At 38.4% G+C, this 12763-nt stretch overlaps 2 protein-coding genes across 2 annotated transcripts in view; one reads left to right on the top strand and one right to left on the bottom strand.

Moving 5' to 3' along the window:
- Flo2 (flotillin-2) overlaps positions 1-12763 on the bottom strand; it is a 224906-nt gene that overhangs the window by 94173 nt on the left and 117970 nt on the right. The window lies entirely within an intron of this gene.
- Positions 9200-12763, top strand: part of LOC109034014 (glucose dehydrogenase [FAD, quinone]) — a 35714-nt gene continuing 32150 nt past the window's right edge. Inside the window, exon 1 of the mRNA XM_019046928.2 lies at positions 9200-9383. Within this exon, the coding sequence (XP_018902473.2) occupies positions 9313-9383 (71 nt within the window). The 5' untranslated portion in view covers positions 9200-9312. The remainder of the gene's footprint in view (positions 9384-12763) is intronic.

Raw genomic sequence — 12763 nt, 5'->3', positions numbered from 1 at the left:
AAAATTTTCAGATTTTTACACGAGATCGGAAGAAAAATCGGTGAAATTCCCAGGTAAAACTCCCCAAGATGTTTCTGGTAAAACTTCAATTAGCGAGGGGCAATTTGGCAACATTGACATTTATTTACGTTCTTTTGCGAGGGCAGAGTGTCTACTAAAAAAGACTGGTCAAAAATCAGTACTTTTACGGTGCTTTTTCAGTACATTCCCGACAAATTCAGTACTTCCTCGACAGAAAAATTCAGTACTTTTTCAGTGCCTCCATTTGACGAAATTCGAGAAATTTCAACATTTTGAATTCCTCTCTCAAATTGCGACAAAAATGAAAAATTCGGGTACATAAATCGTCACCTTCCAGGCAAAGTATCACAAGCGCCATGCGACGTTTAAAAATTTCCGCCGCCATTTTATTTCTTTACTGAGAAATTGTTGGTTGAATCTGTTTGGAAATTTCACTAAATTTCATCGGCAGCACAAAGAAAATTCAGTGAAATTTTCGGACAGCTTCGTTGAACAATTTCTCTGTAAAAAAATAAAAACGCGGAGGAAATTTTTAAACGTCGCATGGCGCTTGTGATACTTTGCCTGGAAGGTGACGAAATATGGAAAATGGCGAAAAATCCACACCGTTCGGTGGCAACGCCGAAAAAAGGCTCCCGCGCGGAATCCCGCGAGAAAGTTGCGCGACTTGACGCGTCGCGTCGCTGGGGGCCGTCTCGGCGGCTTGGCTCCTGAAGAGGTGACAATGCAGACGACGACGTGACGTCACGGTTCCGTCGTCGTCGTCGCCGTCGCGTCACTCCGAGACCGGGAGCCCCGGTCCACCCACTCGCGTCGGGGGACTCGAACCCGCACTCACGTGGGTGACCGCGAACGCGACGCGCGCGCAACTTTGAGCTTGACACTTGGAACGCTTGAAAACTTGAACACTTGACAGTGACTCCTCTCCGGGCCGGCTCGGCTCGGCTTTTGCAGTGAAGTGCGTTCCAACTCACGATATTTCGTAGCAAGGATCTAACCAGGTAAGCCCCCCCCCCCCCCTCCTAAATAAATTTTGGGGTCCAAGAAGACGCCAAGATTGCCGTGCAAAGCAAAAACGCCGTTAACACCTTTTTACATTTTTTGAAAACAATGTATCATAGCATAAAAACTTGTGTACCTGTGGGACTTGTGACTTGTGTCCCGAGGGACAATGTTTTCACAACATTCTTTCGCAAATACTACCAAGAACTTAACCTGACAATTTGAGGTGCATAGGTAAAACACTTGTTGTTTTATAAAGTGTTAAGTTCCAAAAAACGAGGGAATATCTTGATGGATTTACGGCGTTCTTGCTTAGCACGGCAGAGGAGTTTTTGGTCCCCCCCTCCCCTTCAATTTGATGTGTTGAGAGCAGGGTTGCACTGAAATGAAAAAGTGAAAAAGTGAAATGAAACATGAAATGAAAATGAGTGAAATGAAGTGAAAAATGTGAAAGGGTGGAAATTTCTGTGAAATCTTGTATGAAAATTTAAAGAACTGTGACAAATATGAAACACATTTACAGGGGCTGGGTATGCAACGACTCCTTAAGCTTCTGTCCACCGCCCACTTTAACGCATTAAGAGCAGAGTTTCACTAGTGAAATAAAAAACATGAAATATTGGAAATTTTCGTATAATATTTCATGAAATTACATTAAACTGTGAGAAAAATCAAACAGGCTTTCAGGGGCTGGGTATGCAACACGCACAAAAACGCCAAAAAGCGCAAGCCGTTTGCCGCTCATTTGACTTTGCATTTGGTTCCGAAAAATATTCTTTCAAGACCTTTCATATTTCACGTGCAATTTTAAGATTTTATTTTTCATGAAAAATTGCAATCCTGATTAAGGGTCGACATTTTTTTACAAATCACTGAATCATTTTGTGCAGTTGCAAAGATCCGACTTTCCCAGGAAAGTCTAGTGTCAAAAATATAATACTTTCAGCCGGGGAATGATGGGGACGTTTTCGAAAATCTCAATTTTCCGTACCTTCATAAAGAAACTCGGTACTTTTCCCATTAATGTATCCAAAAACTGCATGTTAAAATCACAAACTTCATGCGAGTCAAAATGTTGGACGCGTCAATATCCGTTGAAAAAATTTAGGCACACGACATTTAACGAGCCTCTTTCTAACGAGGAGATCGTTTCTTTGTTATTAAAAGTTGATCTTTAAAGTCTCAAAAGATATTAAAAGTCGGCTGGAAACAGCTCATTTTATCGTAGAGCAATTTGAGATAATTCTAAAGGTACGCCCTGACTATCAACACAGAAAAAAATGGATGGTGCTGACGACAGAACCTTCTGTTCACAGGGCTCCTGCAGTTTCTTTGTTACACTTACAGAACTTTTCTGTTGTGAGCACAGAAATTTCAAACAATTTACTGAACGGATTTTGTGTGTGAACCAATGCCTAGTGAGACGCAAGTTTTAAGCTCAGACATTTCCAGCAAAAAAAAATCCTTTAAATTTATCATTAATTGATTACTCGATCCACTAGAATTTTCTTGTTATTTCCTATTGACAGTATCATTCTAGACACACTGAATCTATTATGACACTTTCTTACACGATTAAAAGCTAGTGTAATGCTCAAATATGGCACTGAATTTTCTTGGAGAAAAAAATCGGCACTCAATTTTTGAGGTGCTTACTCCGTAAAAATAAGTCTTGTGTTATGCCACGCTTAAAAATACCGTGATTTTGACTTTTGTAGGTAAAGTCCGTTCTGTTTGATATTCTTTCATTATATTATACGTAAATTCCTTTTCTCACAAACAGCTCTAAGAATTCATAGTAAGAAAAGTGAAAAGTTAAAGGTAATGACAAAAATGCTTCAATGCAACGAGGGACTTTAACGCGCGGTATGAAAAGGCTTCAAAGGCATGGACTTTCTTACCCTTCATATCCCACCTTTCATGTATATTACAAATGACATTACCAATTACATACTTCTCTCTTGAAGTTCTGACGAGATAGGTAGCACACAAAACTTTTACTCTTAGGGAAATATTTTATCCTAACCGTGGAATTGAAGAAACGACATGGATTACACAACTAACTCGGAAATAACTTTCTGTAGAGCACAAACACTCATTCCGAGCAAGGGTACGGCTGTTCAATTTGTAAAAGCTTGCATTCTGGGACGCAACGATTCAATTAATAAATTGAGATTGCACAAATACTTAGGTAATTTTCTTTTTAACATCTTATTTTTAGTGATAATAGTGAGGTAATATTTGATCTGAATGCACGAAAGCCAAGTTCAAAGACTACACTGATTAAACACTCTCAAAAAAATTTTCATATCAGAAATAGAATAATTTTGGTCCTTTTAATGTTTCTTGACCGCAAGTAAAGTTATTCTAGGATACTATCCCCTGAAATAGCTTGCAGTGGAGCGCGTCCACTCCAATCTATAATGTTTTACTGATTGTGCGCTAAAGAGTGTGTAATTCAAAACAATTAGAAATTCTTTCGTATAGGCGCCATGCACCCTAAGTCTTTTCTCACGTCTACACCTGGACCCCCAAAAATATGGGGGCACAAGAGAATCTTACACGCGCTTAAAAAATAATCTAACCGCATTCGACCCGCACGATCCGACTTTTGTTTATCAGTGACGCAAGATAACGAAGAACACATGGAGTCCACTCCCAAATTTTCATTGCACCGATTACAGGTTACCGATGCTCCAATTACCTAATACTGCATCGCTATTACTTAATTGTAGGGCCCCGTTCTGTTATCACGAAAAACAAATCGTTTCAAAATAAGGGCTCACATAAAACTTGGTCCCCCGACATTCCCGGTGTTTGTCGAAGTGCATTCGTTTACCAAAGTGACAGATACGTTTGTCCTGTCTTAGCGACGGGACATACATCGAGTGAGGTTGTGCTGAATCAGTCTCGGAATTTTGATTTTCGCTTGGTAAGATTATTTGTATTATAATTTTGATTTTAATTGACCGAAGTAAGGATTTCAATCAAGCAACGTGGTTGGTGCCCTGATTTATTATGCAGGGAATGAGATTTCATTTTTCAAGGAAATTCTAGGCGGATAAAACAGACTTTCAAACAAACAGTCGAGCGAGTGGGGCTTTCTGGAGATGATTTTAGTTTTTGAAATGGAAAGTTCGTAAACTTTCAAAATGCGTTTCAGAGAGTAGATAACTAGATAATAAAAGAACAACTTAATTTGGGGAAAAGGCTGCAAATAAAGAAAAAGGAATAAACAAAACCCGGCAAAACCAGACTAGCGAAACCAGACCTCTCTGAACTAGATAATGTTTTTTGGATTTGGATCAAACATCAGAGCACATAACCTCATTCAATTTAAGGCATACTACACTGGTGATAGCTGTGAAAAGAAAATTCGTTTACATAAAATCCCAGTGTTTTTGACAGAAAGGTGGGCAGCAGATGACCAGTCCAAGTTGAAAATTACATATTCACGTGCGTGGACAAATAGGAGAATTTTCCGACTTCATTCCAGAGATGCGATTATGATAAACTTCTACTTGACTCCAAAATGTGCCCTTGTACCATTTAAAGAGGGAAGAACTGCTATTCTTGAGAAATAGTAGGGAGAATTGCAAATTGGCCCGGAACAGAGGGAAAATTGCGATTTTCTGCCACGGCTAAGCGATTGAAAAACGAAGTAATCGAAAGAAAGATGAGACTCCTAGGAATAAGGAAATCTTGTAAATATTTTTGAATTTCCTTGAATCATGTGTGTAAGCATCGTAACACGCTTATTAAAACTTTGAATGTAGAGAAAATTAATCGCAGCAGTAACACTAAATAAGATAATTAGTACCAAAGGGACTCTTTTTTAAGAGTCTTCGTGAAAAAAGAAAAATGTAAAACTTCTTCTATTTAGCATAAATAAATGATTCATTTGATGAAAAAAACCATAAGATTTTCGCCGGTTAGAACACATGACATTCGTGCGGTCAGGAGTTCGCTTGTACGAAACAATGTTTTATTTCTACTGGCGAAAATATTTTAAGAAAAACTGAGCCCCGTTAGCTTTTCCAATGCTCAATGTTCTTTGGAACTCGATAATTATTTGTGAGAAAAGTTTCCTAATCGAACGAGAGGAACGTGCCGATCTGTCTGTGCAACAAACATATCCGGTCATGACTTTGACTTAGTGGATGCATAAATAATAAGCCGTGCTTCTCAAGCATCAGGAGTGCCGAAAAGATGCTCCAATTTTTAAAGTAGGGCTAAACAGTGCAGTGTTGCGCACTTGCGGAAAAACAGTTTTAAAAATCTTTGCTGTCATAGAGTATCTAACCTCCATTTGGATCGCATTTAGCAGAAGGTAACCAATCCACATCACCTATTGCAGAATTTAATTGAGCAATAATTCAATGTTTTAGAAGAAAACGTTTGTTCGGATTCCTTTAGAACTTTTAAGGAATCTTATGGAATCTTGCTTTGTACTATGCAGAGGATTCACTGAAATTTGCACGAAAATCCGCACAACCGTTTTCATGTGATTAAAATCAAATTACCAAGTGAAATTGGGCAGATTCTGATGTAGCTTGGGTCCTTTCTGCATAATGTGGTCCATTTGATGTGTGTTAGAAATTATCGTGCGGAAATCAATTTTTGATCTTCGTGTTAGGTAAATCCTTTCCTACGTATAATGTTTTAAAGAGAAAAAATGTGATTTTTTTCTAATTAAGACCATGTAGCAGGTGGTTTATTCCAATAGTTTTGCACGATTCGGAAATTCCCTTACTTGCTGCAAAAATTAATTGCCTCGATTTGTCACGTAAAAACCTTTTCCATTGATTACACAACATCCTTGATTCCGAGTAACGCGCGCTTTTCCATGAAAAGGTATCTAAGCAGGAGCATCCGGGAAAGCTCCGGTTATGCAACCATCCCACTTGTGTGACGAATTCGAGGGGCCCATCTCAAGAGCCGGAGGATCCAATTACCTGATTCAATAGGGGAGCTGGTGACCTGCCGCTCTGTTCAGTCGACAAATCAAAGTGACGTCACAAATTGGACGTGTTGAAGATGCGGAATGTCACCGGTTTGTCACGCGTCGCTGGCGCTGCGCGGAAAACCCAACAGCTTTTTAGAGCTTTCCAACTTGCGTAAAATATGTGTTGCGACATGACACTTGGAAATACGAATGATTTCCCGACCCTTATCCGTTATTGATAATATGATGAAATCAAAGAGCTGGGAAAAGGAAACAATGGACAAACGTCACATCAGAAAATGACACCATTCAACAGAAATGTATGTGCTGACCAATAGGACGACTGATGATTGATGCATTCAGGTTGATGTGACTTTTGTCCATTCTCTTCATTCCTTCGTTCTAAGTTTACTTAATTTTTTGCTCAAAATGCTGCTCATGAATCAACACTAGGTGAAAATTAGCGTTGATTTCTGAATTTAACTTTTGCCTAACTTTATTACATTGCTTATATTATTAGTATTCTTTAAAATACAGGTGATCCAGAAGTCCTGCTTCACACATGCAGCCCCAAGGCTCTTCCAATTTTTCAGGATCCTAAAAGCATGGTGACGAGAATTGTTGATTATGCTTATGCCCTGATTTTCCCCTGATTTTTAAGGACTCGTTTTCTGATGTCTCATTCAAAGTTTTTCCCCACTTCTCAAGGATTTTTTTGAGAAAAACTACACAATTCTCTTAGGATACATGAATATGGATTTACATCTTTCAGCCAATTCTTTGGCGCACAATAAAATGTTGAATTCTAAAAGCGTTTTTGGCGTTTATATTATCTGGTCAATGAAAGCTCCTCCATAATTCTAACAATTGAAGATTCAAGAGGTTACCCATAGCGGCTCAGGTACAATAACATGAACCTTAAAATGATCTCTAGGTGATAGAAGAAGAGATTCTCGGTATTTAGAACAGATTTCCTGATTTTTCCCTGATATTCCTTAAAATGTTTTATTCCCTAGTGAATCACGTGTAATCCCGGTTCTAGACACTATGCTCTAAAGTTGTTTCCTTTGACTTACTCAGAGAGAGAGAGAGAGAGAGAGAGAAACACAGAGAAAGCAACACAAAAGTTTGGTTAACACGGGAGGGAAAACACAAAATAACCTAAGCCTTCGGTTGACTCTAAGGTATGGCACAGTCTCTCCATCGTATTCTATGCTAAATTTACCGCAAACTGCACCAAAAACAACAAAAAATTTGGGTCAGTTTGTGTTTCACTCCCTGATGTTACCAAAAGTAACACAAAAGTACACATATTTTTATCAGTGTAAAGAGAACTCACAAAGTTTCTGCCAGCTTCTGATCAAAGCTTTTTTCAAAATTAGAGCCCAAACCAACATATGATAGTTTAACCGCCTAGGTGACCATCTGGCCAAAACCCACCCCCATGTTGGGGTGGTGGTGCGAAACGGATGGAAATCGAAACCCCCGACTTTGGTTTACCACAGCCGGAGGAACAAGACGCTTAAATTGTCATATCTTCGATAAGATTCGCCACTTTTTCTCCCGGAAGAACTACAAAAAAAAAAAAAAAAAAAAAAAAAAAAAAAAAAAAAAAAAAAATTCACATCTCTATCTCAATTTGTTCAAAAGTTATAGGGTCTCTGATGGCGTGGAACTTATGAATTACCCTGTATATTGTCTCTAAAAGAAATATTAATGATAAAATTATGATAGCGCGATATGCAGCGGGGGCTCTAGGGTGCGTTGCCCTGCGGACGAGGAAAATTGATGCTACATCGGTGACGAATTAGTTGGATGAGGTACGAATGAGAGCAAAGCAACCCCACAAAAACATAGCGCAGCGCTCCTCGTGGCCGGTCAAGGTCCATTCTATTGTTGATTTTCGCACACCACCATTAGATCCGCCAGGTTTTTCATACGCCAAGTTTTTAGCCAACGTTTAAGCACAGTTCGTTCGCTATGCTCGATTAATTTCGCGGAAGGTCCGTTGCCAAATCCGGTATTTTTAGACCCTATTTGTAATTCGACAAAAACGCTGAAAATGTAATCGCACTGAGAAAAAAAAAAACACATTGGATTTAGAGTCTAGACTCTGGAAAACATTGACAAGAAAAAGAACTCTTGATCAATCAGATTTAAGCTTGAATCAAAAGGAAATCCGCTCAAATTAAGAGGCTTGGTTCTTGATTTAAGCTTAAATCTGATTGAATCAAGAGTATTTTTTCTTGTCGATGTTTTTAAGAGTCTGAACTCTAGACCCAATGTGTTTTTTTTTTTCTAGTGCCCAGAAAATATTCGAACGAAAATTCGTCGTAAGATGCGCGGTCGATTTTGCTGATTTTATCGCCAAGAATCCATGTTTCTACTCAGCTTTCATGTTTTTATTTGATCTTTAATAAAGGAATTTACCAGTTTTTATTACCTTAAAATTAAGAAAAGCAAAATAGCACAGTTGCAATAAATTGGAATGACGATACAATTGTTGCTACTGCATCAGAGTTGTGCATGTTGCCTATCTGAGGAACACTTCTTGATAAAATTTATTGCAATAAAATTGAAATAAGTTGCACTTTTTCTTTGCACTGCAATTTGCCAGCATTTCTGATACATGGAACTCATTTTGTTGATTGTTCACAATCGGCATTTATTGACTAATGTAAAAATTTTGCGCTTTTAGAGTAAAAAAATTGCAACTTTTTTACTAAATCGCAATTTTATTTCAACATTTCCATCGCACCGTGGTACTCGGGCTCGAATTTCACGATCAAACTTCGATTTTATCAATTTTTCGTAGTTTTATCAACACTTAAACAAATGAGTTTGGCGACACCGCGAATACACGTGTACCTGATCTCCAGGATTTATACTACGGATACTGAGGAAGTTAAACACTTCAACCAGTGGATGCTACAACAAAGCACATATTTTATGAGATGGACCATAGGATAAATGTGTTCTTATGGAGCTCAGGTTTCATGGTAAATAGGACTTGTCAGGTTTTGATATCACTAGGTTCGCTTTTCCTCCCTTATTGAACGTGAGTTCCTCTTCCGAGTAGCAGTGCTACCATGATAGCGAAGAAAATAGTAAGTGCACTTCCGTAAGAGCCATGGTTAGTACATGCTTATATGTGTCGGGAGGTTCATCCCAGCATGCTCTTATTGCTTTCTTCGCTATCACGGCAAAGTGGATGGGTACTCTTTAACCTTAAGTCATAGGCATTCTTTCCCGCGGCAGTTTCACGGTGATCTTCGAGTGGTAGCCACATGTTGCGATAGGGCAGTTACGACTCTGTTTTCAAGTCATCTCGTTGGGTTTTAGCGATGAACAAGATGAGTGTTGACATTTCCCGGTGTTTTTTCGTGCTGCTTTTTCTCATTCCTGGACGATCAAGGTATGGATATAAATTGAGAATTTGCATAGTCAAATTTTATTGCTTTATCTAAGAGTGCTTAAGGGGCCCAGTTCGTAGTATTTTTCATAATTTTTTTCTGAGAAGGGAAATCGTAGGAAAATAGATCTGAAAAAGAAAAAATGTGCCGGCCTGTAACGTCATCTGGCGGCATTTCTCACTTAAAACACACATATTTTAGGAGATAATTTATTTTGGCATAAACCCTCCTAAAATTGTTTAATTCAGAAACCAAGGATACCCTCGTGGTCAATTCTGTGAGGAGTTTATTTTAGACATGAGATGTACAAAATTTTAGGTACCTGCAAATTCTCGATTGGAGTACATTTTATACTGTACTAGTACTCTGACTAATTTTAAAAACGACCTATGATCAATTGGTTTCCTCACGCAGACATATGTTTTTCATGGATGAGCAAGATTTTGTAGTTCCTTACTGCAAAATACAGTCCAATTGATTTTGAGGATTTTTTCCACCTCGTAATAATGCAAGGTGACGACTGACGAGTTTCCTTAAATTACAAAAGGACTGCATTTTTAAATAAGAAACTAATATTTCAGGCTCATCCGTAAAGGAACTGATAGTACATACGTTGTTTCTCAAATGAGCTAGAAATAATATTTCCTTTGGACAAAATGAGAACCTAAATTTCTTTGCAACTAATTACGAATGATCATTATCCATCATACATTAAACCCCTTCCTGTCTCTACTTATCATGAGCTATTCCTTTATGTCCCGAACTATCCTTCTTCATTCCTAACATTCCCAATCTATTCCAGTACAATTCAATTTTTTCCCATGTTAGCCCCCAAGCTATTCTAATTTTTTACACTTTATTCCTGACATTCCCGATGTATCCAAATTCAATAAGAGTTCCAATTAACGATTTTAAAGATGAGTTTATTCCGCGATCAAAGTGAAATAAATCGGGCGCTATTCCAAAGGATGGATCGAAAATCAGTTCGTCACAAAGCGTAGCGCATCTCTGGCTACAGGTGCATGAATTTTCTTCCCATAGACGCACAATGGGCCTTACAAACGGTTCAGTCAAAAATAGGATAACAAATAGATTGATAGACGTAACAGAGCTCAGGCGGGAAACAATGCTAAGGGAGTAGCGTAATTTTTTATTTCATTATTTTGTGCCGAAAAACAGAAGTGGGTGGACGTCAGTTTCTTGCAAAAATGTGTTCATAAACTTGGTTGGACCTCTGATATTAGCATTAAGTCAGATCATAATCCAGCAAATGACCTATTAGAATTATGAAAAATTTCAGCTCGAAACTACGTTGATCGGCACGATTCCTGTTTGATTTGACATATTTGAAAGTTTTTGTCACCAAATTTTCGTATAGCAGTACTCCTCCAAGATCTAGTAGGTATCAATGACTAAATTTTGAGTTTTTTGTGGACTGAGGCATGCGTTGCCTTTATTTGGACGTATTTCTGCCAAACGGAACTATGTGCATTAAGACATGAGCCCTGAGACCCAAAAGAATATATGCATGACAGGGCTCACGTCATAATGCACACAGTTCCGTTTGGCAGAAAAAAATACGTCCATTTAGGATGAACAAAATATGTTGGTGGAGATTCTGAGACATCACAAGCGAGAAGTTCCTTTCCTGCACCAGCTGCGCTGCGATTATGAAAATGTTTTCTCATTCGGTTTTCGGGGAAATCTCGCCCACTGAGAGGCGCAGCTTGACTGAACCGCGACAAGAGTCAATTAATTTTCCCGACTTCCCTTTCCGGAACTCCCGACGACAGTTATAGGGCGATTAATTTTCACATTCGATGGTTCCACGATTCGACCTCATTTGACCCCGGTTTCCGACCAATTTTATCGTAGCACTCCAAACCCATTTTTTTTCAATTTCCTAAATCGGTGTTGTGAGGACGCAATCAAGTATCAAATTTATTCCGCGAATACTTTGGTACAGTTTTCTATTTACTCATCATCTGCAAATTTATGTTTATTAACGTGGAAAATTAAGCTGACCGAAAAAGATAAAATTAAAATCTTGCACCAAACGAAAATAGTTTTCAAGATGAATATTTACATGAATCATCATCGTAGTTTCGTCAAACTACATAACGGCATTTGTTTCTTTGTCATTATATGGAACACTAATCCGCTAATATTGCTAATGTACTCGTATTCAACAGCAAAGGTCGGAAAGCAGCAAAAGGTGTGTTAGGTCAGTCAAAATCAGCCATACCTTTGGGGCAGAACAGGAGCATTTTTTTACACATAATTTTTCACATTACACATTACATTTAACATTATGTTTTAAGATTATTTAGAATACATTTCTTTGAGATGTTTAGAATCGTAAAATATAATTGCGTGGAAAATTCTCTAAAATTCTTAAAAATAAGAGCTTACAAGTTTTGCAGGAAATATGCATTGAATCGTAAGAAATTTGACAACCCTCGAGTGTTCATACGGCGTGTTTCTAAACACTTCAGTATTGATATCCGAGAAGAAGACTATGATATCGGTAACAACGCCTTGATGAAACTAATCGTGCTCTATGGACATCCGTGTTGCGTGCTGAAAATTGAAGGCGCTCTGGTCATTCTGGTCCATGAAGCAGTGTTCGCAACGACACGCTGTCATGACATGACTCTGTGTGGCAGTGGGAAATAATGTTTTGAGGAGAGAATATGGTACAAGAATATCCTTTCATGTCATCTTGCCTTAGTATTCATACGCGAAAATCATCTTGCTGCACTCTCGTAACTGCGCCACACGCTGCTGTGTGCTTGCTTCGAGACCGTAGCGCCTTCCATTTTTTCATATGCAACCCGCATGTTCATAGAGTGCGAATAGTTGTATCACAGCGTTATTATCGTCAGCATTGAACGCACTGCGTTGACATTATGTTGAGTGATGTATTGAAACAAGATGGCCCGTCCTCTCTTATTATACCTGAGTGTCGTTTCAAAAATGAAATTATTAAAAATGACCATTACAAAAAAGATAATATATTAAAATCCTTCGGTTGAAAACTATTTTAATTGTTTTTTTTTTATTTTGTGGGGCACAATTTTATCAAATCATGTTACTCGGGCACTAAAACTGTTGCTTACACTACGCTCTAGCGAAGAAACCTGATACACCGCTGCCAAGTTGTGGTGGCAAAGCTTTCCAATCCCTGACTAGGATCTATTTCCAAAATTATTGAGTTGAATTTGCTCGAGATTCGTGATAATTGTTCGTTTTATGATTCTACGTTAAAGATTTGTTTGGTCGCAATATAAAACATGCCGGACCTCCTTGAGAAAAGGAGCTGTTTACGGAACATTAATGGGGTAGTTGCATGCAATTTCTTTAATTCAATTTCCAAAAGTTT

The sequence above is a fragment of the Bemisia tabaci genome, chromosome 8 (assembly GCF_918797505.1).
Source record: "Bemisia tabaci chromosome 8, PGI_BMITA_v3".
NCBI lineage: Eukaryota > Metazoa > Arthropoda > Insecta > Hemiptera > Aleyrodidae > Bemisia > Bemisia tabaci.
The sequence above is the reverse complement of the archived record's forward strand: the minus strand, read 5'-3'. Positions and strand labels throughout refer to the sequence as shown.